Here is a 25,075-nt window from a genome sequence, read left to right on the forward strand (position 1 = left end):
TGGTCGTTTCTCCTTTTATTCATCTTGATTTGTCATCAGATGCAGGAAGGGACCAAGTGACCAGATTCACATAGACTTGAATATCCCCATCCATCTGGTGTATCTCTTCCATGCCTGTGGCTCGAGATAGTGCATCAGCTATGCCGAGATGCGAACCATGGCTGGGATTTTCCGGCAGCCCATGGTGGGATCTTCCAGACCCACCAAAGGCAGTGGTATTTTCAATGGCTGCTCTGCTGGGCAACCCACCAACCAACGGAGACCTGCCTCTGCTGCTGGGGAACCCACCGACCAATGGCGACCCGTCCCTGCTGCTGGGGAACCCACCGACCAATGGCGACCCGTCCCTGCTGCTGGGGAACCCACCGACCAATGGCGACCCATCCCGGCTGCTGGGGAACCCACCGACCAATGGCGACCCGTCCCTGCTGCTGGGGAACCCACCGACCAATGGCGACCCATCCCTGCTGCTGGGGAACCCACCGACCAATGGTGACCTGTCCCTGCTGCCGGGGAACCCACCGACCAATGGCGACCTGCCTCTGCTGCCGGGGAACCCACCGACCAATGGCGACCTGTCCCTGCTGCCGGGGAACCCACTGACCAATGGCGATCCGTCTCTGCTGCCGAGGAACCCACCTTGGGGGTGGGAGGGAGCAGAAAGTCCTGCCTCACGTTGTCATTGCATTGTATACACAGAAATCTACACGAATAAACCAATGAAGTTGTCCAATTGTCCAATTCAACAATCTCGTCATACCTCTGAAAGAAGAGTCATCCAGACTCAGAATGTTCACCCTGTTCTCTCACCACAGAGGCCGTCAGACTTGCTGAGATTCTCCAGCATTTTCTCTTTTTGCATCATCAGTTTAATGGTTATTTTTACAGATACCAAAGCTTCGCAATTTAAATTAACAGCGTTCAAAAGGCATCTTGACAAATACATGGATAAGATGAGTATGGAGGGTTACGGCACTAGGAAATGCTGAGGGTTTTGGTCAAGGTTGGTATCATGACCGGTACAGGCTTGGAGGGCCGAAGGGCCTGTTCCTGTCCTGTATTGTTCTTTGTTCTTTATGTCAACCTTGCCAGTAACGAATAATAATAACCTTTTATTGTCACAAGTATGAAGGGGGCGATTCTCCGATATTTCACGACGGCGCAAACAGGGCCCGGACACGACAGGGCCCTGTTCACGCAGCTCCAGCGTCCTTACGCGGCGCACACGCTGTTGGGACAGCCCAATCCTGCGCATGCGCAGTTGGGCCACGCACGCACGCCGGCCCCTCACCAACATGGAGCCGGTGTTCTGGGGCAGCGCGCGGAAGGAGGCCGGCCCGCCGATCGGTGGGCCCCGATCGCGGGCCAGATCCCATCGGAGGCCACCCCGGTGAAGGCTGCTGGCCTTGTTCTACATCACAAACCGGCTATCTAGCCCACTGAGCTAAACCAGCCCTCGTGAATGAAACAAAAAATGAGTACCTCTAGACTTTTCCAGGCTTATGAGTGGAGTGAAGGGCTGCTGACAGCAACATGCCTGGGACGTTAATGCCATCAGAGTTGTGAGCTGTGTGCTGGACATTACAGGCACTGTGTTTCCTTCCCCACTGACGGGAAAGTCAGTTCAGAAACTTCCCATAAAAATGCTGGGTCCCCGGAGCCACTGTGCCCACAGTGGGGTGCTAACTGGCGAGGTTGGGTTCCCTGCTCTGGTCTGGTGAGCAAGCCCCACTCCGGTTGGCTGACAATGTTAATCCTCGCAGCGGCAGCCACTGCTGGGACTACAGCCAATTCCTGCAAAAGAGGGGGCAATGGAAGCTGGACTGAAGGTAAGTCTGGGGTATTTCTGGGCCCAGACATACCCGGAAAGTCCCGACACCATTACCCGAGAAACGGAACATTGCGCGTATCGTTCAGGGGAACCAATCACCTGCACACTGAAACAGTAACATTCAGACTCACTTTCGCAGGTGGAATCGTCCTCTGATGTCTCGTCATCCTCAGTGTCGTCAGAATAGGCTGTATCAGGTGGGTAACAAGTTGTGGCTGTGGAAAGAGAAGTTCTATTTCAACATTTGGACGTGGAGTGAGCAGACGTCCGGCAGATAAGCTTCAACGGAGAAACTTTTGATGCAAGACATTCCGGTAGGAAAAAAGAATGTAATTCCAAAGGCGCTGTGGGAATTACTTGGGGCTGGAAGGTCCATTTTCCAATATTTACAGAATCTGGGGGATTTGGGAAAATTACAACCAATGCATCAACCACGTGCAGAGCAAAACTATTGATTATGGGGGAATAAGTCTGCAGAACAGTCTTCCTTCAGTACGTCGCAGCAGCTGAACAGAACCTTTGAGACATTGGCAAGGTTGTTTGAGATCTCCAATGATTCACTCAATGAGGGTTCAGTGGTCCCATAGGTCTTATTACAGCCCAGCTTAGCCATCAAGTGTGGCTTCCTGAGAGTATGCAGGGACTAGTGGTAGTCTCCTGGTCTCCCCCATGGTAGGTTGAGAATTTAAATTTAGTCTAATAAACAGCTGAAAACACACAATGAGAATCTGAAAACGGGAACAGAACTGTTGTGCAATTCGACTGGTTCAATCGTGTCCCCAGGGGAGGTAAGCTGGGCACTTTTCATTCCCGTTTTCCGGGTGAAATGCTGTGCCAACCCGATTCTTAATTGCTCTCTGAAAACATTGATGACAGCAACGTGCGTTGGACAGAGGGGCTGCAAAGATTCTCAGCTGTGTCAGGCCCACGGCGGACCCAGAGAACCATGATGAGCATCATCTGCGCGATTCTGCTATAATGGGGCTATGTCCCCACGCTGGTGTGAAAGCTGGCGCCAACCACTCCGGCGTCAACGGCCCCCGAAAGTGAGGAATTCTCCACTTTCTCACGGGCTAGGTTGGACCCGGAGTGGTTGGTGCCGGTCTTGCCGGTGCGGAACGGGTGCACGAGTTCGCGCGCGTGCGCGGAACGGCCGCCGTGATCTGCGCACGCGCGGACCGGCCGACGTATTTTCGCGCATGCGGCCGGCCCCCGGGCAATATGGCGGAGCCCTACACAGGCCCGGCACGGAGGAAAGAAGGTCACCAAGGAACCAGCCCGCCCACAGGTCGGTAGGCCCCGATTGCGGGCTAGACCACCGTGGAGGGCCCCCCCCCCCGGGGTCGGATGCCCCCGCCCCTCCCCCGGGGCGCCCCCACCGCACACTTACCTGCTAGGTCCCGCCATGTGCGAGGTGAGTAATCCACGCCGGTGGGACTGCCGGCCACTCGGCCCATCGGGCCTCGGAGTATCACCGGAGCGGCCGCTGTCAACGGCCCCCAACCAGCCTGGCGGGAATCCCGCCAGCCCCCGAAACGCGGCGCCGCAGAATAGGGAGGCCGGCGTCGGGCCGGCGGGGCGGGATTCGCGCCTCCCCCGGGGATTCTCCGACCCTGTGCAGACTCGGAGTATCCTAGCCCATAGTTTTCATCCATTCTAAAATATCCCTTTAACATGAAGATTTAGCTAACTCACAGTCATCCTGCGTGTGATTTCCAAATGAGTCATTGCCATTCCCTGTGGAAAGAGAGGAAGTATAACGGTTTTCACACATTAACAAATTGAGCGGCAATTGGACAAGCCGAATGTTGTTATCAACGAGCACAAAGAATTATAACCATGTCATCTGGTATTTTGACTCCTCTAACCTCAAAAATATCACAAAACATCAAGTCTATTTTTGTCGGTGAAATATTGGGAAGACTGAAATTATTGGGCGGGATTCTCCGACTCCCCGCCGGGCCGGAGAATCGCCGGGGGGGCGGAGTGAATCCCGCCCCGCCGCCGGCTGCCAGATTCTACGCCGGTGGTTTTTTGGCGGGGGCGGGAATCGCGTCACGCCGGTCGGGGGACGTTGGCAGTGGCCCTCCCGGCGATTCTCCGCTCCGCGATGGGCAGAGTGACCGCCCGTTTTCGGCCAGTCCCGCCGGCGTAAATCAGGTCATAGAATTTACAGTGCAGAAGGTGGCCATTCGGCCCATCGAGTCTGCACCGGCTCTTGGAAAGAGCACCCTACCCAAGGTCAACACCTCCACCCTATCCCCATAACCCAGTAACCCCACCCAACACCAAGGGCAATTTTGGACACTAAGGGCAATTTAGCCTGGCCAATCCACCTAACCTGCACATCTTTGGACTGTGGGAGGAAACCGGAGCACCCGGAGGAAACCCACGCACACACGGGGAGGATGTGCAGACTCCGCACAGACAGTGACCCAAGCCGGAATCGAACCTGGGACCCTGGAGCTGTGAAGCAATTGTGCTATCCACAATGCTACCGTGCTGCCCCAAGGTCCTTACCGGTGGACCTGGCTCTGCGGGCGGCCTGCGAAGTCGACGGGGAGGTGGGGGTGGGGGGGTGCGTGGCGATATGGCCCCTAGGGGGGGGGCCCATGGTGGTCTGGCCCACTATTGGGGCCCATCAATCCGTGGGCGGGCCTCTGCCGTGGGGGCATTCTTTCCCTCCACGCCGGCCGTTGTAACGGCCCGCCATGGCTGGCGTGGAGAAGAACCCCCGTGCACATGCGCTGGCATCACGCCAGAACACGCTGGCGCTCCCGCACATGCGCCAACTTGTGCCGGCGGAGGTCTTTGGCGCCGGTTGGCATGGCGCCAACCCCGCCGCTGCTGGCTGGCGAGGCGCCAACCTCGCGGGTGCCGGCCTAGCCCCTGAACCTCTGCACCTTCCGGGCGGCCTGACGCCAGAGTGGTTCATGCCCCTCCTCAGCGCCGGTACAGCCAGCCCCGCCGGATAGCGGACAATCCCGGCCATTGCCTTTGATCTCCATCAGACTTCACTACCTCGCAACCAACTCCATCCCTCGCCTTTGAAACTGCAAAAGACTGGGGGTCAAATTGTTTGAAATCTTGCGTGTCATATGTCAGCCATGGAATCCATAGAATGCCTGCAGTGCTGGGGGCCGTTCGGCCCCTCGAGTCTGCACCGGCCCTCTGAAAGAGCTCCCTACCCAGGCCCACTCCACCAGCTTATTCCCTAACCCCATCTAGATTTTGGACACTAAGGTGAAACTTATCATGGCCACTCCATCTAATCTGCACATCTTTTGAGTGTGGGAGGATACTGCAGTACCCGGAAGAAACCCATGAAGTCACCGGAGGAATGTGCAAAATCGAACCCGGGTCCCTGGTCCTGTGATGCAGCAGAGCTAAAAACTGTGCACTGTGATGCCCCTGTGGGCAGGTGGGTCAATGCAGATTACACATACATCACAGCAACCCTATTGGTGTAGATGGAGGGTTTATTTGGGGAAACAGGGAGTTGATTCAGGGGGAAACAGGGGGCGCGATTTTCCACTCCTGCGCCGGTTGGGAGAATCGCCTGGGCCGCCAAAATTTAGCCCTCCTGAGATTCTCCCAAGCGGCGGGGACGGCCCAGTCGGGTTTCGCTGGCCGCAGGCCGGAGAATCGCCGGAGACACCGAAAATGGCGATTCTCCGTGCCGGATGGGCCGAGCGGCCAGGCCAAAACGGCGGGTTCCCCCCCGGCGCCGTCCACACCTGGTCGCTGCAGTCGTGAACGGTGCGTGAACGCTGGGGGGCGGCCTGCGGGGGGGCGAGGGGGGATCCTGCACCGGGGGGTACCTCAAATGTGAGATGGCCCGCGATCGGTGCCCACCGATCATCGGGCCGTCCTCTCTGAAGGAGGACCACCTTCCTTCCGCGGCCCCGCAAGATCCGTCCGCCATCTTCTTGCGGGGCGGACTCGGAGAGGACGGCAACCACGCATGTGCGGATGACGCCCGTTATGCGGCGCCGGCCGCGTCATCTATGCTGCGCCGCCTTTACGCGGGCGACAAGGCCTGGCGCGTGTAGATGATGCGGCCCCGATCCTGGCCCATTGTCGGGGCCTGAATCGGTCGGGATCGGGGCCGTTTCGCGCCGTCGTGAACCTCGACGGCGTTCACGGCGGCGCGGCCACTTCGGCGCGGGAGTGGAGAATCCCGCCCAGGGAGTTGATTCAGGGGGAGACAGGGGGCGGGATTCTCCACTCCTGCGCCGAAATGCCCACGCCGTCGTGAACGGCGTCGAGGTTCACGACGGCGCGAAACGGCACCGATCCCGAACGATTCAGGCCCCGGCAATGGGCTAGGATCGGGGCTGCGTCATCTACACGCGCCAGGCCTTGTCGCCGCGTAAAGGCGGCGCCGCATAGATGACGCGGCCGGCGCCGCATAACGGGCGTCACCCGCGCATGCGTGGTTGCCGTCCTCTCTAAGTCCGCCCCGCAAGAAGATGGCGGACGGATCTTGCAGGGCCGCGGAAGGAAGGAGGTCCTCCTTCAGAGAGGATGGCCCGATGATCGGTGGGCACCGATCGCGGGCCACCCCACATTTGAGGTACCCCCCGGTGCAGGATCCCCCCTCGCCCCCCCGCAGGCCGCCCCCCAGCGTTCACGCACCGCTCACGACTGCAGCGACCAGGTGTGGACGGCGCCGGGGGGAACCCGCCGTTTTGGCCTGGCCGCTCGGCCCATCCGGGCCTGAGAATAGTGGGGGTGCCGGAGAATCGCCATTGTGGGTGTCTCCGGCGATTCTCCAGCCTGCGGCCTGCGGAACTCGACCGGGCCGTTCCCGCCGCTTGGGAGAATCGCGGGAGGGCGTCAGACCGGCGTCCCGGGAAATTTTGGCGGCCCAGGCGATTCTCCCAACCGGCGCGGGAGTGGAGAATCTCGCCCAGGGAGTTGATTCAGGGTGAAACAGGGAGTTGATTCAGGGGAAACAGGGAGTTGATTCAGGGGAAACAGGGAGTTGATTCAGGGGAAACAGGGAGTTGATTCAGGGGAAACAGGGAGTTGATTCAGGGGAAACAGGGAGTTGATTCAGGGGGAAACAGGGAGTTGACAGAGCAAGAGTAGGAAGGCAGTACAGGTGTCCTCTGCGGTCATCTCCCTGCAAAACAGATATACCGCTTTGGATACTGTTGAGGGAGATGACTCACCAGGGGAAGGCAGCAGCAGCCAGGTTCATGGCGCCGTGGCTGGCTCTGCTGCACAGCTAGGCAGGAAGAAGTATGGCAGGGCTATAGTGATAGGGGACTCAATTGTAAGGGGAATAGACAGGCGGTTCTGCAGACGCAATCGCGACTCCAGGTATGTTGCCTCCCAGGTGCAAGGGTCAAGGATGTCTCGGAGCGACTGCAGGACATTCTGGGGGGGGGGGGGGGGGGGGGGGGGGAGCTGTTGGGGAGAGTTTAAACTAATGTGGCAGGGGGATGGGAACCGATGCAGGCAGTTGGAAGGTAGTAAAACAGGGACAGAAATAAAAGGCAGTAAGGCGGAAAGTGTAAGGCAGAGAAGCCATAGTCAAAAATCAAAAAGGGCGACAGTACAAGGTACAGTGACTGACGGGAGCTCAGTGAATAGGACCAGGAATACTAAAAGGAATAAAACGGGAAGTGAAAACATTAATGGTAAGCGACGCGGCAGGTTGTTACAGGAAGATATGGGTTCAACGACAAGGAAAATTAGGAGAAAGGTTAAGAGAAATATAACTTAGGAGAGGTTACTGATCGAGGTGTTAAGATTCAGAACAGATGTAAAAATGCCAACATAAGTGTACTTTACCTGAATGCTCGTAGTATTCGGAATAAGGTAAATGAGCTGATGGCGCAAATCATCGTGAATGACTATGATTTAGTGGCCATTACTGAAACATGGTTAAAGGATGGTCATGACTGGGAGTTAAATATCCAAGGGTATCAAACTATTCGGAAGGACAGAGTGGATGGTAAGGGAGGTGGTGTAGCTCTGTTATTTAAGGATGACATCCGGGCAACAGTAAGGGATGACATCGGTGCTATGGAGGATAAGGTTGAATCCAGCAGAGAGCAGTAGAGCAAAGCTGTTGATTGGCCGTTGCAGAGGAAATTTGCATACGTCCGTGTGCTCACTCTAACTTGGAGGCGTACCTGAACAAGAGACCCTAGCTGTTCAAGTAAAGGCAAGCATCCAGCAGAGGGCAGTAGAGCAGAGCTGTTGATTGGCCATTGCAGGGGAACTTTGCATATGTCCGTGTGCTCACCCTAACTTGGAGGTGGTTTGTGGAGGAGCTCTTGTCAAGTGACACTTAAACCCGAAACACTTCTTCAGTGTTTCCCTCCCTACCCCCTCCTCTAACCAAAAAAAACAACCGCTGTAAGGATCAAGAGGAAGGCTCGAGGGCAGGTAGAAGTGGAAAGTTGAACCATGAAGTCACAGCCTGCAGGTAAGGGATTGGCTGGTGACTGGTAAGTAGTTTTTATTTATTTTCCCTCAGGTGTTATCGTGCGGGGCGCAGAGGTGGCTGAGTGAGTGCTTGCTGAGAAGGGGAGTGAATAACAGGTAAGCTCTTTCTTTCTTTCTATTTTTATCCAGAGAGGATGACAGGGAAGGTAGTGCAATGTTCCTCCTGCAGAATGTTTGAGGTGAGGGACGCCGTCAGTATCCCTGCTGATTTCATCTGTGGGAAGTGCACCCACCTCCAGCTCCTCAGAAACCGCGTTAGGGAACTGGAGCTGGAGCTGGATGAACTTCGGATCATTCGGGAGGCAGAGGTGGTCATAGATAGAAGCTTCAGGGATGTAGTTACTCCGAAGAATAAAGATAGATGGGTGACGGTGAGAGGGGCTGGGAGGAAGCAGTCAGTACAGGGATCCCCTGTGGCCGTTCCCCTTAGTAACAAGTATACTGCTTTGGATACTGTTTGGGGGGGGGACTTACCAGGGTTAAGCCATGGGGTACAGGTCTCTGGCACAGAATCTGTCCCTGTTGCTCAGAAGGGAAGGGGGGAGAGGAGTAGAGCATTAGTCATTGGAAACTCCATAGTTAGAGGGATAGATAGGAGATTCTGTGGGAACGAGAGAGACTCACGGTTGGTGTGTTGCCTCCCAGGTGCCAGGGTGCATGATGTCTCGGATCGTGTTTTCGGGATCCTTAAGGGGGAGGGGGAGCAGCCCCAAGTCATGGTGCACATAGGTACCAACGACATAGGTAGGAAAAGGGATGGGGATGTAAGGCAGGAATTCAGGGAGCTAGGGTGGAAACTTAGATCTAGGACAAACAGAGTTATTATCTCTGGGTTGTTACCCGTGCCACGTGATAGCGAGACGAGGAATAGGGAGAGAGGAGTTGAACACGTGGCCACAGGGATGGTGCAGGAGGGAGAGTTTCAGATTTCTGGATAATTGGGGCTCATTCTGGGGTCGGTGGGACCTCTACAAACGGGATGGTCTGCATCTGGACCAGAGGGGTACCAATATTCTGGGGGGGAAATTTGCTAATGCTCTTCGGGAGGGTTTAAACTAGTTCAGCAGGGGCTTGGGAACCTGAATTATAGCTCCAGTATACAGGAGGTTGAGAGTAGTGAGGTCATGAGTAGCGTTTCAAAGTTGCAGGAGTGTACCGGCAGTCAGCAAGGTGGTTTAAAGTGTGGGTTCTTCAATGCCAGGAGCATCCGGAATAAGGTGGGTGAACTTGCGGCATGGGTTGGTACCTGGGACTTTGATGTTGTGGCCATTTCGGAGACATGGATCGAGCAGGGACAGGAATGGTTGTTGCAGGTGCCGGGATTTAGATATTTCAGTAAGCTCAGGGAAGGTGGTAAAAGAGGGGGAGGGGTGGCATTGTTAGTCAAGGACAGTATTACGGTGGCAGAAAGGACGTTTGATGAGGACTCGTCTACTGAGGTAGTATGGGCTGAGGTTAGAAACAGGAAAGGAGAGGTCACTCTGTTAGGGGTTTTCTATAGGCCTCCGAAAAGTTCAAGAGATGTAGAGGAGAGGATTGCAAAGATAATTCTGGATAGGAGCGAAAGCAACAGGGTAGTTGTTATGGGGGACTTTAACTTTCCAAATATTGACTGGAAACACTATAGTTCGAGTACATTAGATGGGTCCGTTTTTGTCCAATGTGTGCAGGAGGGTTTCCTGACACAGTATGTAGATAGGCCAACGAGAGGCGAGGCCATATTGGATTTGGTACTGGGTAATGAACCAGGACAGGTGTTGGATTTGGAGGTAGGTGAGCACTTTGGTGATAGTGACCACAATTCGATTACGTTTACTTTAGTGATGGAAAGGGATAGGTATATACCGCAGGGCAAGAGTTATATCTGGGGGAAAGGCAATTATGATGTGATGAGGCAAGACTTAGGATATATCGGATGGAGAGGAAAACTGCAGGGGATGGGCACAATGGAAATGTGGAGCTTGTTCAAGGAACAGCTACTGCGTGTCCTTGATAAGTATGTACCTGTCAGGCAGTGATGAAGTAGTCGAGTGAGGGAACCGTGGTTTACTAAAGCAGTCGAAACACTTGTCAAGAGGAAGAAGGAGACTTATGTAAAGATGAGACATGAAGATTCAGTTACGGCGCTCGAAAGTTACAAGTTAGCTAGGAAGGACCGAGAGAGAGCTAAGAAGAGCCAGGAGGGGACATGAGACGTCTTTGGCAAGTACATAAGAACATAAGAACATAAGAACTAGGAGCAGGAGTAGGCCATCTGGCCCCTCGAGCCTGCTCCGCCATTCAATGAGATCATGGCTGATCTTTTGTGGACTCAGCTCCACTTTCCGGCCCGAACACCATAACGCTTAATCCCTTTATTCTTCAAAAAACTATCTATCTTTATCTTAAAAACATTTAATGAAGGAGCCTCTACTGCTTCACTGGGCAAGGAATTCCATAGATTTACAACCCTTTGGGTGAAGAAGTTCCTCCTAAACTCAGTCCTAAATCTACTTCCCCTTATTTTGAGGCTATGCCCCCTAGTTCTGCTTTCACCCGCCAGTGGAAACAACCTGCCCGCATCTATCCTATCTATTCCCTTCATAATCTTATATGTTTCTATAAGATCCCCCCTCATCCTTCTAAATTCCAACGAGTACAGTCCCAGTCTACTCAACCTCTCCTCGTAATCCAACCCCTTCAGCTCTGGGATTAACCTAGTGAATCTCCTCTGCACACCCTCCAGTGCCAGTATGTCCTTTCTCAAGTAAGGAGACCAAAACTGAACACAATACTCCAGGTGTGGCCTCACTAACACCTTATACAATTGCAGCATAACCTCCCTAGTCTTAAACTCCATCCCTCTAGCAATGAAGGACAAAATTCCATTTGCCTTCTTAATCACCTGTTGCACCTGTAAACCAACTTTCTGCGACTCATGCACTAACACACCCAGGTCTCTCTGCACAGCAGCATGTTTTAATTTTTTATCATTTAAATAATAATCCCTTTTGCCGTTATTCTTACCAAAATGGATAACCTCACATTTGTCAACATTGTATTCCATCTGCCAGACCCTAGCCCATTCACTTAGCCTGTCCAAATCCCTCTGCAGACTTCCAGTATCCTCTGCACTTTTTGCTTTACCACTTATCTTGGTGCCGTCTGCAAACTTGGACACATTGCCCTTGGGCCCCAACTCCAAATCATCTATGTAAATTGTGAACAGTTGTGGGCCCAACACTGATCCCTGAGGGGCACCACTAGCTACTGATTGCCAACCAGAGAAACACCCATTAATCCCCACTCTTTGCTTTCTATTAATTAACCAATCCTCTATCCATGCTCCTACTTTCCCCTTAATGCCATGCATCTTTATCTTATGCAACAACCTTTTGTGTGGCACCTTGTCAAAGGCTTTCTGGAAATCCAGATATACCGCATCCATTGGCTCCCCGTTATCTACCGCACTGTTAATGTCCTCAAAAAATTCCACTAAATTAGTTAGGCACGACCTGCCCTTTATGAACCCATGCTGCGTCTGTCCAATGGGACAATTTCCATCCAGATGCCTCGCTATTTCTTCCTTGATGATAGATTCCAGCATCTTCCCTACTACCGAAGTTAAGCTCACTGGCCTATAATTACCCACTTTCTGCCTACCTCCTTTTTTAAACAGTGGTGTCACGTTTGCTAATTTCCAATCCGCCGGGACCACCCCAGAGTCTAGTGAATTCTGGTAAATTATCACTAGTGCATTTGCAATTTCCCTAGCCATCTCTTTTAGCACTCTGGGATGCATTCCATCAGGGCCAGGAGACTTGTCTACCTTTAGCCCCATTAGCTTGCCCATCACTACCTCCTATCACTATCAATCCTCTCAAGGTCCTCACCTGTCATAGCCTCATTTCCATCAGCCACTGGCATGTTATTTGTGTCTTCCACTGTGAAGACCGACCCAAAAAACCTGTTCAGTTCCTCAGCCATTTCCTCATCTCCCATTATTAAATCTCCCTTCTCATCCTCTAAAGGACCAATATTTACCTCAGCCACTCTTTTTTGTTTTATGTATTTGTAAAACTTTTACTATCTGTTTTTATATTCTGAGCAAGTTTACTCTCATAATCTATCTTACTCTTCTTTATAGCTTTTTTAGTAGCTTTCTGTTGCCCCCTAAAGATTTCCCAGTCCTCTAGTCGCCCACTGATCTTTGCTACTTTGTATGTTTTTTCCTTCAATTTGATACTCTCCCTTATTTCCTTAGATATCCACGGTCGATGTTCCCTCTTTTTACCATCCTTCCTTTTTGTTGGTATAAACCTTTGCTGGGCACTGTGAAAAATCACTTGGAAGGTTCTCCACTGTTCCTCAACTGTTTCACCATAAAGTCTTTGCTCCCAGTCTACCTTAGCTAGTTCTTCTCTCATCCCATTGTAATCTCCTTTGTTTAAGCACAAAACACTAGTGCTTGATTTTACCTTCTCACCCTCCATCTGTATTTTAAATTCCACCATATTGTGATCGCTCCTTCCGAGAGGATCCCTAACTATGAGATCCTGAATCAATCCTGTCTCATTACACAGGACCAGATCTAGGACCGCTTGTTCCCTCGTAGGTTCCATTACATACTGTTCGAGGAAACTATCGCGGACACATTCTATAAACTCCTCTTCAAGGATGCCTTGATCGACCTGGTTGAACCAATCAACATGTAGATTAAAATCCCCCATGATAACTGCTGTACCATTTCTACATGCATCTGTTATTTCTTTGTTTATTGCCTGTAGGATCAAGGATAACCCTAAAGCTTTCTATAGATATGTCAGGAATAAAAGAATGACTAGGGTAAAAGTAGGGCCAGTCAAGGACAGTAGTGGGAAGTTGTGCTTGGAGTCCGAGGAGATAGGAGAGGTGCTAAATTAATATTTTTCATCAGTATTCACACAGGAAAAAGACAATGTTGTCGAGGAGAATACTGAGATTCAGGCTACTAGACGAGAAGGGCTTGAGATTCATAAGGAGGAGGTGTTAGCAATTCTGGAAAGTGTGAAAATGGATAGGTCACCTGGGCCGGATGGGATTTATCCTAGGATTCTCTGGGAAGCTAGGGAGGAGATTGCTGAGCCTTTGGCCTTGATCTTTAAGTCATCTTTGTCTACAGGAATAGTGCCAGAAGACTGGAGGATAGCAAATGTTGTCCCCTTGTTCAAGAAGGGGAGTAGAGATAACCCCGGTAACTATAGACCAGTGAGCCTTACTTCTGTTGTGGGAAAAATGTTGGAAAGGTTTATAAGCGATAGGATGTATAATCATCTGGAAAAGAATAATTTGATTAGAGATAGTCAACACGGTTTTGTGAAGGGTAGGTCGTGCCTCACAAACCTTATAGAGTTCTTTGAGAAGATGACCAAACAGGTGGATGAGGGTAAAGCAGTTGATGTGGTGTATATGGATTTCAGTAAAGCGTTTGATAAGGTTCCCCATGGTAGGCTACTGCACAAAATACGGAGGCATGGGTGATTTAGTAGTTTGGATCAGAAATTGGATAGCTGGAAGAAGACAAAGGGTGGTGGTTGATGGGAAATGTTCAGACTGTTGTCCAGTTACTAGTGGTGTACCACAAGGATCTGTTTTGGGGCCACTGCTGTTTGTCATTTTCATAAATGACCTGGAGGAGGGCGTAGAAGGATGGGTGAGTAAATTTGCAGATGACACTAAAGTCGGTGGAGTTGTGGACAGTGCGGAAGGATGTTACAAGTTACAGAGGGACATAGATAAGCTGCAGCGCTGGGCTGAGAGGTGGCAAATGGAAGTTAATGCAGTGTGTAACCTTGTAACTTGTAATCAAGTGTGAGGTGATTCATTTTGGAAGGAATAACAGGAAGACAGAGTACTGGGCTAATGGTAAGATTCTTGGCAGTGTGGATGAGCAAAGAGATCTCGGTGTCCATGCACATAGATCCCTGAAAGTTGCCACCCAGGTTGAGAGAGTTGTTAAGAAGGCCTACGGTGTGTTAGCTTTAATTGGTAGAGGGATTGAGTTCAGGAGCCATGAGGTCATGTTGCAGCTATACAACACTCTGGTGCGGCCGCATTTGGAGTATTGCGTGCAATTCTGGTCGCCGCATTATAGGAAGGATGTGGAAGCATTGGAAAGGGTGCAGAGGAGATTTACCAGAATGTTGCCTGGTATGGAGGGAAGATCTTATGAGGAAAGGCTGAGGGACTTGAGGCTGTTTTCGTTAGAGAGGAGATTAAGAGGTGACTTAATTGAGGCATACAAGATGATCAGAGGATTGGATAGGGTGGACAGTGAGAGCCTTTTTCCTCAGATGGTGATGTCTAGCACGAGGGGACATACCTTTAAATTGAGGGGAGATAGATATAAGACAGATGTCAGAGGTAGGTTCTTTACTCAGAGAGTAGTAAGGGCGTGGAATGCCCTGCCTGCAACAGTAGTGGACTCGCCAACACTAAGGATATTCAAATAGTCATTGGATAGACATATGGACAATAAGGGAATAGTGTAGATGGGCTTTAGAGTGGTTTCACAGGTTGGCGCAACATCGAGGGCCGAAGGGCCTGTACTGCGCTGTAATGTTCTATGTTCTATGTTCTATTTGGGTGGAAATCAGGAATAGTAAGGTGAAAATGTCACTGATAGGAGTAGTCTATAGGCCACCAAATAGTAACATTATGGTGGGACAGGCAATAAACAAAGAAATAACTGATGCATGTCGAAATGATACAGCAGTTATCATGGGGGATTTTAATCTACATGTCGATTGGTTTAACCAGGTCGGTCAAGGCAGCCTTGAGGAGAAATTTATAGAATGTATCCGCAATAGTTTCCTAGAACTGTATGTAATGGAACCTACGAAGGAACAAGCGGTCCTAGATCTGGTCCTGTGTAATGAGACAGGATTGATTCAGGATCTCATAGTTAGGGATCCTCTCGGAAGGAGGGATCACAATATGGTGGAATTTAAAATACATATAGAGGGTGAGAAGGTAAAATCAAGCACTAGTGTTTTGTGCTTAAACAAAGAGATTACAAAGGGATGAGAGAAGAACTAGCTAAGGTAGACTGGGAGCAAAGACTATATGGTGAAACAGTTGAGGAACAGTGGAGAACCTTCCAAGCGATTTTTCACAGTGCTCAGTAAAGGTTTATACCAACAAAAAGGAAGGACGGTAGGAAGAGGGAAAATCGACCGTGGATATCTAAGGAAATAAGGGAGAGTATCAAATTGAAGGAAAAAACATACAAAGTAGCAAAGATTAGTGGGAGACTAGAGGACTGGGAAATCTTTAGGGGGCAACAGAAAGCTACTAAAAAAGCTATAAAGAGTCAGATAGATTATGAGAGTAAACTTGCTCAGAGTATAAAAACAGATAGTAAAGGTTTCTACAAATATATAAAACAAAAAAAGAGTGGCTGAGGTAAATATTGGTCCTTTAGAGGATGAGAAGGGAGATTTAATAATGGGAGATGAGGAAATGGCTGAGGAACTGAACAGGTTTTTTGGATCGGTCTTCACAGTGGAAGACACAAATAACATGCCAGTGACTGATGGAAATGAGGCTATGACAGGTGAGGACCTTGAGAGGATTGTTATCACCAAGTAGGTAGTGATGGGCAAGCTAATGGGGCTAAAGGTAGACAAGTCTCCTGGCCCTGATGGAATGCATCCCAGGGTGCTAAAAGAGATGGCTAGTGAAATTGCAAATGCACTAGTGATAATTTACCAAAATTCACTGGACTCTGAGGTGATCCCGGCGGATTGGAAATTAGCAAACGTGACACCACTGTTTAAAAAAGGAGGTAGGCAGAAAGCGGGTAATTATAGGCCAGTGAGCTTAACTTCAGTAGTAGGGAAGATGCTGGAATCTATCATCAAGGAAGAAATAGCGAGGCATCTGGATGGAAATTGTCCCATTGGGCAGACGCAGCATGGGTTCATAAAGGGCAGGTCATGCGTAACTAATTTAGTGGAATTTTTTGAGGACATTCTTTACGCAAAGAGTAGTGAGGCCGTGGAATGCCCTACCTGCTACAGTAGTGAACTCGCCAACATTAAGGGCATTTAAAAGTTTATTGGATAAACATATGGATGATAATGGTATAGTGTAGGTTAGATGGCTTTTGTTTCGGTGCAACATCGTGGGCCGAAGGGCCTGTACTGCGCTGTATTGTTCTATGTTCTATGTTCTATGTTCTTACCAGTGCGATAGATAACGGGGAGCCAATGGATGTGGTATATCTGGATTTCCAGAAAGCCTTTGACAAGGTGCCACACAAAAGGTTGTTGCATAAGATAAAGATGCATGGCATTAAGGGGAAAGTAGGAGCATGGATAGAGGATTGGTTAATTAATAGAAAGCAAAGAGTGGGGATTAATGGGTGTTTCTCTGGTTGGCAATCAGTAGCTAGTGGTGTCCCTCAGGGATCAGTGTTGGGCCCACAACTGTTCACAATTTACATCGATGATTTGGAGTTGGGGACCAAGGGCAATGTGTCCAAGTTTGCAGACGACACTAAGATAAGTGGTAAAGCAAAAAGTGCAGAGGATACTGGAAGTCTGCAGAGGGATTTGGACAGGCTAAGTGAATGGGCTAGGGTCTGGCAGATGGAATACAATGTTGACAAATGTGAGGTTATCCATTTTGGTAGGAATAACAGCAAAAGGGATTATTATTTAAATGATAAAATATTAAAACATGCTGCTGTGCAGAGAGACCTGGGTGTGCTGGTGCATGAGTCGCAAAAAGTTGGTTTACAGGTGCAACAGGTGATTAAGAAAGCAAATGGAATTTTTCCTTCATTGCTAGAGGGATGGTATTTAAGACTACAGGGGTTATGCTGCAATTGTATAAGGTGTTAGTGAGGCCACACCTGGAGTATTGTGTTCAGTTTTGGTCTCCTTACTTGAGAAAGGACGTACTGGCACTGGAGGGTGTGCAGAGGAGATTCACTAGGTTAATCCCAGAGCTGAAGGGGTTGGATTTCGATGAGGAGAGGTTGAGGAGACTGGGACTGTACTCGTTGGAATTTAGAAGGATGAGGGGGGATCTTATAGAAACATATAAAATTATGAAGGGATTAGATAGGATAGATGGGGGCAGGTTGTTTCCACTGGCGGGTGAAAGCAGAACTAGGGGGCATAGCCTCAAAATAAGGGGAAGTAGATTTAGGACTGAATTTAGGAGGAACCTCTTCACCCAAAGGGTTGTGAATCTATGGAATTCCTTGCCCAGTGAAGCAGTAGAGGCTCCTTCATTAAATGTTTTTAAGATAAGGATAGATAGTTTTTTGAAGAATAAAGGGATTAAGGGTTATGGTGTTCGGGCCTGAAAGTGGAGCTGAGTCCACAAAAGATCAGCCATGATCTCATTGAATGGTGGAGCAGGCTCGAGGGGCCAGATGGCTTACTCCTGCTTATGTTCTTATGATTCAGGGGATCAGGGAGTTGATTCAGGGGGTCAGGGAGTTGATTCAGGGGATCAGGGAGTTGATTCAGGGGAAACAGGGAGTTGATTCAGGGGGAAACAGGGAGTTGATTAAGGGGGAAACAGGGAGTTGATTCAGGGGAAACAGGGAGTTGATTCAGGGGAAACAGGGCCTTGATTCAGGGGAAACAGGGAGTTGATTCAGGGGGTCAGGGAGTTGATTCAGGGGATCAGGGAGTTAATTCAGGGCACAACAGGGAGTTGATTCAGGGGAAACAGGGAGTTGATTCAGGGGAAACAGGGAGTTAGTTCAGGGGAAACAGGGAGATGATTCAGGGGAAACAGGGCCTTGATTCAGGGGAAATAGGGAGTTGATTCAGGGGAAACAGGGAGTTGATTCAGGGGAAACAGGGAGTTGATTCAGGGGCTCAGGGTGTTGATTCAGGGGGAAACAGGGAGTTGAATCAGGGGAAACAGGGAGTTGATTCAGGGGGAAACAGGGAGTTGATTCAGGGGGAAACAGGGAGTTGATTCAGGGGGAAAGAGCGAGTTGAATCAGGGGAAACGGAGTTGATTCAGGGGATCAGGGAGTTGATTCAGAGGAAACAGGGAGTTGATTCAGGGGATCAGGGAGTTGATTGCGGGGGAAACAGGTTACCATTGCTGAAACCCCATCAACATCCTGGGTTCCCAGGTAATTATGGTCCACAGGCATCTCTCCATGTTAGAGAGGTGAATGGTAATCTAGTTTGAGGGGCTCAACCTCACATTAAACATGGGCAAGGCAAAGAGGCAGCTCTCCATAAACTACCAGAGCCAGTGCAGGGGTTAAACCCTGCAGAGAATCAGCAGCACCAACAGGATTTCTCCTCAGAGAATCATAAAATTGACAGTGTAGAAGGAGCCCATTCGGCCCATCGAGTTGGCACTGGCCCTTGGAAAGAGCACCCTAGTTAAGCCTACATCTCCACCCCAACCCCGTAACCCAGTAACCTCACCCAACCTTTTTTTGTACACTAAGAGCAATTTAGCATGGCCAATCCACCGAACCGCACATCTTTGGACTGTGGGAGGAAACCGGAGCACCCGGAGGAAACCCACGCAGACACGGGGAGAAGGTGTTGACTCCGAACAGACCCAAGCTGGGAATCGAACCTGGGACTCTGGAGCTGTGAAGCAACAGTGCTAACCACTGTGCTAATATGCCGTCCATTATTTGGCTGCAAAAGGGAATATGTGGATGGTTCGCGGTGACAGTGAGATGCTTATTATCAGGCTGCTTGCTCAGGTCAAGCTCAGCTTACCCACCGGGGGTCTCACTATAAAATTAGAAGGAGAATTATTACAGAAAATCCTGTTTTACAATTAGAATTTTTAAAAGCCATGAAGTCTTTTTCAATCACTGAGGGTGAAATTAGTTTCCATCCTTTGTGTGAAATGGCCTCACAGTGACCCAGCTCTCGGCTGAGCAACGAGCCCGAGCTTCTATTGCACGGATTGGTTTTTACTGGGAGCCCTTTCACACTATCAGCGCGGAGCAATGTCAACAGACTAGCTCATTTCAAAAAGCTCAATGATCTTACCTCCGTGCGAGGGCACTCCAAACTGTCCCCCGCCAATCACGTTAATTGGCATATTGCATGAGATACCGCTTCCCTGTTCTGATATTAAAGATTAAAGAATTCAGATTAAACGTTACATGTCAAAACTGCAATTCAAAATATTCCCGCCTGAATCTAAGTGATCCTTATGGATCGTATTTACAAAAGTGTTTTGCACTACTTATCTTGAACCGGAATAGACACTGGGGAATTAAGCATTGTTCCTGAACCCAATCCGGGATGAAATCCATCAATTACCTCAGGATAACTCTGCTGGTGCAGTGGGAAGGATATACCACAGGACGGCAGTGGGAAGGATATACCACAGGACGGCAGTGGGAAGGATATACCACAGGACCGCAGTGGGAAGGATATACCACAGGACGGCAGTGGGAAGGATATACCACAGGACGGCAGTGGGAAGGATATACCATAGGACGGTAGTGGTAAGGATATACCACAGGACCGCAGTGGGAAGGATATACCACAGGACGGCAGTGGGAAGGATATACCACAGGACCGCAGTGGGAAGGATATACCACAGGACGGCAGTGGGAAGGATATACCACAGGACGGCAGTGGGAAGGATATACCACAGGACCGCAGTGGGAAGGATATACCACAGGACGGCAGTGGGAAGGATATACCACAGGACCGCAGTGGGAAGGATATACCACAGGACGGCAGTGGGAAGGATATACCACAGGACGGCAGTGGGAAGGGTATACCACAGGACGGCAGTGGGAAGGGTATACCACAGGACGGCAGTGGGAAGGATATACCACAGGACGGCAGTGGGAAGGATATACCACAGGACGGCAGTGGGAAGGATATACCACAGGACCGCAGTGGGAAGGATATACCACAGGACCGCAGTGGGAAGGATATACCACAGGACGGCAGTGGGAAGGATATACCGCAGGACGGCAGTGGGAAGGATATACCACAGGACCGCAGTGGGAAGGATATACCACAGGACCGCAGTGGGAAGGATATACCACAGGACCGCAGTGGGAAGGATATACCACAGGACCGCAGTGGGAAGGATATACCACAGGACGGAATGAGGAAATAGGTGGGGCTTGACTGACATCTTTAGTATCCTCATTGGCTACAGGTGAGATCCCAGAGGACTGGAGAATGGCTAATGTGGTACCGTTGTTCAAGAAAGGTAGCAGGGATAATCCTGGAAACTATAGGCCAGTGAGCCTCACGCGGTAGTAGGTACATTTTGGGAGAGAATTCTCAGGGACAGGATTTATACCTGTTTGGAAACAAATGGACTCATTAACGATATGGACAGCATGGTTTTGTGAAGGGGGTGTTGTGCCTCACTAACTTGATCGAGGTTTTTGAGGAGGTGACAAAGATGATTAATGTAGGGTGGGCGGTGGATGTTGTTTACATGGACTTCAGTAAAGCCTTTGACAAGGTGGCTCATGGCAGACTGGTACAAAAGGTGAAGTCACACGGGATCAGAGGTGAGGTGGTTAGATGGACACAGTCACAGAAGGCAAAGGTTAGCAGTAAAAGGGTGTTTTTTCTGAATGGAAGGTTATGACTAATGGTGTTCCACAGGGATCAGTGCTGGGTCTCTGTTGTTTGTAGTATACATAAATGATTTGGAGTAAAATGTAGCTGGTGTAGCCACCTAAAATGGCTGATTCCCGATTAATTTGGCCAAAACCCGATGTAAAATGGCTAACCGAAAAGGCTGATGGGACGAGCAGCCAACAGGGCACAAACGGACAGCTGCAGACAGAACAGCGTATTCGGCTCTGGGGAAGTCGGCCCAGATCGATATCTGCAACCATTAGCAGCACATCAACCCAGACATCTGCAGTTTAATCGGCGATCACTGGGAACAATTGCAACATATTAGCAATTGAATGCCGGGCCAGACCTCTCGGCGCCAGCAGTGGCCAAGACAAAGAAAGGTGAACAACCACCCCCCGATCAAGGAATCGCCCCATTATTGGAGCATATCGAACCCAGTGATTGGGAACAAGTCCAATCACTTGGGACCAGGGTCAAGGTCCGCCCCGAGAGGCGGGAAGCCCCTGGGAACTATAAAGATAGGGGCCAAGTTCAGATCGACCCTTCTCTCCCTTCTTCTCCTGCTCGCAACCTTCGCAAGAACCATCGACAAGAAACCGTAAGTTTGACTCCAGCGATCGCTACCCGATAGAGACTCCTAGCCATCGACCTGTATCAGCATTTGAATCCCGCAGGCCAGACCCAATTCGATAAGCCATTCGTTTGCCTGACCTGGTGGGCCATTCCCAAAAGTTAAGTATTGGCCTGTAGTGGTAGGTAGTAGTCTAGAAAGTAGGATTATTGTATAAGTATTTATTGCTGTATATATTAAATGACCGTTGATTTTACTCTTACTAAGCGGTGTGCTGTCTTATTAATCATAACTAGAGATTGAACCACGTGGCGGTATCAGAAAGATACCTGGCGACTCGTGAGCAAAGGTGACAGAATTAGAGCTAATAAACTAAGGATAATATGAGCAACACTGGTTTGATTCGTAAGTTTGCAGATGACATCAATGGTGGAGTGATAGATAGTGTTAAGAATTGTTAGAGGTTGCAGCAGGACATAGATAGGTTGGAGACTTGGGCAGAGAAATGGCAAATGGAGTTTAATCCGGACAAATGTGAGGTAATGCATTTTGGTAGGTCTAATATAGAGGGGAAAATATACAGTAAATGGCAAAACTTAGGAATATAGAAAGTCAGAGAGATCTGGGCGTACAGGTCCACAGATCTTTGAAAGTGGCAACACAGGTGGACAAGGTAGTCAAGAAACCATATGGAATGCTTGTCTTCATTGGATGGGCATCGAGTATAAAAACTGGCAAGTCATGCTACAGTTGTAGAGAACCTTGGTAAGGCCGCACTTGGAATATTGCGCACAATTCTGGTCGCAACATTACCAAAAGGATGTGGAGGCTTTGTAGAGGGTGCAGAGGTGGTTTACCAGGATGTTGCCTGGTCTGGAGGGTGTTAGCTATGCGGAGAGGTTGAATAGAAGTCTACACGACTATATAGGGCATGGATAGAGTGGATGGGTAGGCACTCCTTCCCAGGGTGAAGGGGTCATTCACCAGGGGGCATAGGTTTAAGGTACGTGGAGCAAAGTTTAGAGGAGATGTGTGAGGCAGGTTTTTTACGTAGAGAATGGTGAGTGCCTTGTCACTGCCTCATGAGTTTGCAGATGCCCAGTGGGTCCTCAATTATGCGGACAAGGCCCATCCACTTATTAAATCCACCGTTTTTCTCCTGACAGCTGTGGCCCGCCTGACCTTCAACCGCATCAAGGCAGATATTGCCAAAGCTGCGATGCACACTGTGGACGAGTCCATTCCGTTCCAGGTGGAGAGCGATGCGTCTGACTTTGCTCTGGCCGCTACCCTCAACCAGGCAGGCAGGCCCGTGGCTTTCTTCTCCCGTACCCTCCGTGCCTCCGAAATTCGACACTCCTCCGTCGAAAAGGAAGCCCAAACTATTGTAGAAGCTGTGCGACATTGGAGGCATTACCTGGCCGGCAGGCGATTCACTCTCCTCACTGACCAACGGTCGGTTGCCTTCATGTTTAATACACAGCGGGGCAAAATCAAGAAAGACAAGATTCTGAGGTGGAGGATCTAGCTCTCCACCTACAACTACGATATCTTGTATCGAACTGGGAAGCTCAATGAGCCCCCAGATGCCCTATCCCGCGGTACATGAAGCAGCGCACAAGTAGACCGACTCCAGGCCCTCCACAATGAACTCTGTCACCTGGGGGTCACCCGTTTTTTTCACTTCATCAAGGCTCGCAACCTGCCTTACTCCATCGAGGAGGTCAGGACCGTGACCAAGGACTGCCAGGTCTGCGCGGAGTGCAAACCGCACTTCTATCGGCCAGACAGAGCGCACCTGGTAAAGGCCTCTCGCCCCTTTTGAGTGCCTCAGCACGACTTCAAAGGGCCCCTCCCCTCCACTGACCGTAACGTGTACTTCCTCAACATTGTTGACGAATACTCAAGATTCCCCTTTGACATCCCATGCCCTCGCATGACCTCTGCCACCGTCATCAAGGCCCTGCACAGTCTTTTCACCTTATTAGGGTTCCCCACCTACATCCATAGCGATCGGGGATCCTCCTTCATGAGCGACGAGCTGCGTCAGTTCCTGCTTAGCAAGGGCATCGTCTCCAGCAGGACGACCAGCTACAACCCCCGGGGCAATGGACAGGTGGCGAGGGAGAACGCGACGGTCTGGAAGGCCGTCCTCCTGGCCCTACGGTATAGAAGTCTCCCAGTCTCCCGCTGGCAGGAGGTCCTCTCCGATGCGCTCCACTCCATCCGGTCGCTCCTGTGTACTGCCACCAACGAGACCCCTCACGAGCGTATGTTTGCCTTCCCCAGGAAGTCCACCTCTGGGGTCTTGCTCCCGTCCTGGCTGACAGTCCCAGGGCCCGTCCTCCTCCGGAAGCATGCGAGGAGCCATAAATCAGATCCCCTCGTCGAGAAGGTCCTGCTCCTCCGTGCCAACCCACAATATGCCTACGTGGCACATCATGACCGGCAACAGGACACAGTCTCCCTCCGGGATTTGGCACCTGCAGGTTCCCCAGTGGCCATCACCACCACCCCCGATCCTACACCATCTCATCCCCACCACTACCCAGCTACTTCAAGGTCTGGCACCCGCAGGCCCACCGGCTGCCATCACCACCACCACCCCCGCACACCTCTCCACCGACTTAACTACTGGGTGAAGAAGAGAACGACACGCTCTCGGACGCGCAGGTCTCGACACCGGTGCCCACACCACAGCCAGGGCTGAGGCAATCACGGCGGAAGGTCAAGGCTCCCGACAGACTTGATCTTTAAGTCCACTTCACCCATGCTGGACTCTTTTTTTTTAACAGGGGTGAATGTGGTAAATCACTGTATTGTGTTGTACTGTTCTACTGTTACATGCCTGGGCTTGTCCCTGCTGGGTCCGAACCACTGTAGTATATAATATGTATATTGTGGTAAACTGCCACTGTATTATATGTAATGTGGTAAACTACTGCCTGCTGGCTCCGCCTCCCCGCGGGCTCGGCATAAAGGTGACTAATCTCTGCCGCTGCCTCAGTTCGGGATCCGAGGCCAGGAGTCTTTCCGTGTAGTTTATTAAAGCCTCAGTTACGTTCACCACTCATCATGTGTTCATTGATGGCATATCGCCTGGGTCACATTGAGATCCAAAAAGACGAGGTGTTGGGCGTCTTGAAAAATATTAAGGTAGATAAGTCCCAGGGCCTGATGGGATCTACCCCAGAATACCGAAGGAGGCAAGAGTGGAAATTGCTGAGGCCTTGACAGAAATCTTTGGATCCTCACTGTCTTCAGGTGATGTCCCGGAGGACTGGAGAATAGCCAATGTTGTTCCTTTGTTTAAGAAGGGTAGCAAGGATAATCCAGGGAACTACAGGTGAGCCTTACGTCAGTGGTAGGGAAATTACTGGAGAGAATTCTTAGAGACAGGATCTACTCTTATTTGGAAGCAATGGGTCGTATTAGCGAGAGGCAGCACGGTTTTGTGAAGGGGAGGTCGTGTCTCACTAACTTGATAGAGTTTTTCGAAGAGGTCACAAAGATGATTGATGCAGGTAGGGCAGTGGATGTTGTCTATATGCACTTCACTAAGGCTTTTGACAAGGTCCCTCATGGTACACTGGTACAAAAGGTGAAGTCACACGGGATCAGGGG

The 25,075-nt window shown here is 50.4% G+C and overlaps 1 protein-coding gene across 1 annotated transcript in view; it reads right to left on the reverse strand.

The window, feature by feature from the left end:
- Nucleotides 1-25,075, reverse strand: part of LOC140425674 (uncharacterized) — a 456,765-nt gene that overhangs the window by 307,915 nt on the left and 123,775 nt on the right. The window contains exons 7-9 of the mRNA XM_072510172.1: nt 19,306-19,383; nt 3,527-3,568; nt 1,963-2,046 (exon numbers count right to left, since the gene is read on the reverse strand). Coding sequence (XP_072366273.1) covers nt 1,963-2,046; nt 3,527-3,568; nt 19,306-19,383 — 204 coding nt within the window. The remainder of the gene's footprint in view (nt 1-1,962; nt 2,047-3,526; nt 3,569-19,305; nt 19,384-25,075) is intronic.

The sequence above is a fragment of the Scyliorhinus torazame genome, chromosome 6 (assembly GCF_047496885.1).
Source record: "Scyliorhinus torazame isolate Kashiwa2021f chromosome 6, sScyTor2.1, whole genome shotgun sequence".
NCBI lineage: Eukaryota > Metazoa > Chordata > Chondrichthyes > Carcharhiniformes > Scyliorhinidae > Scyliorhinus > Scyliorhinus torazame.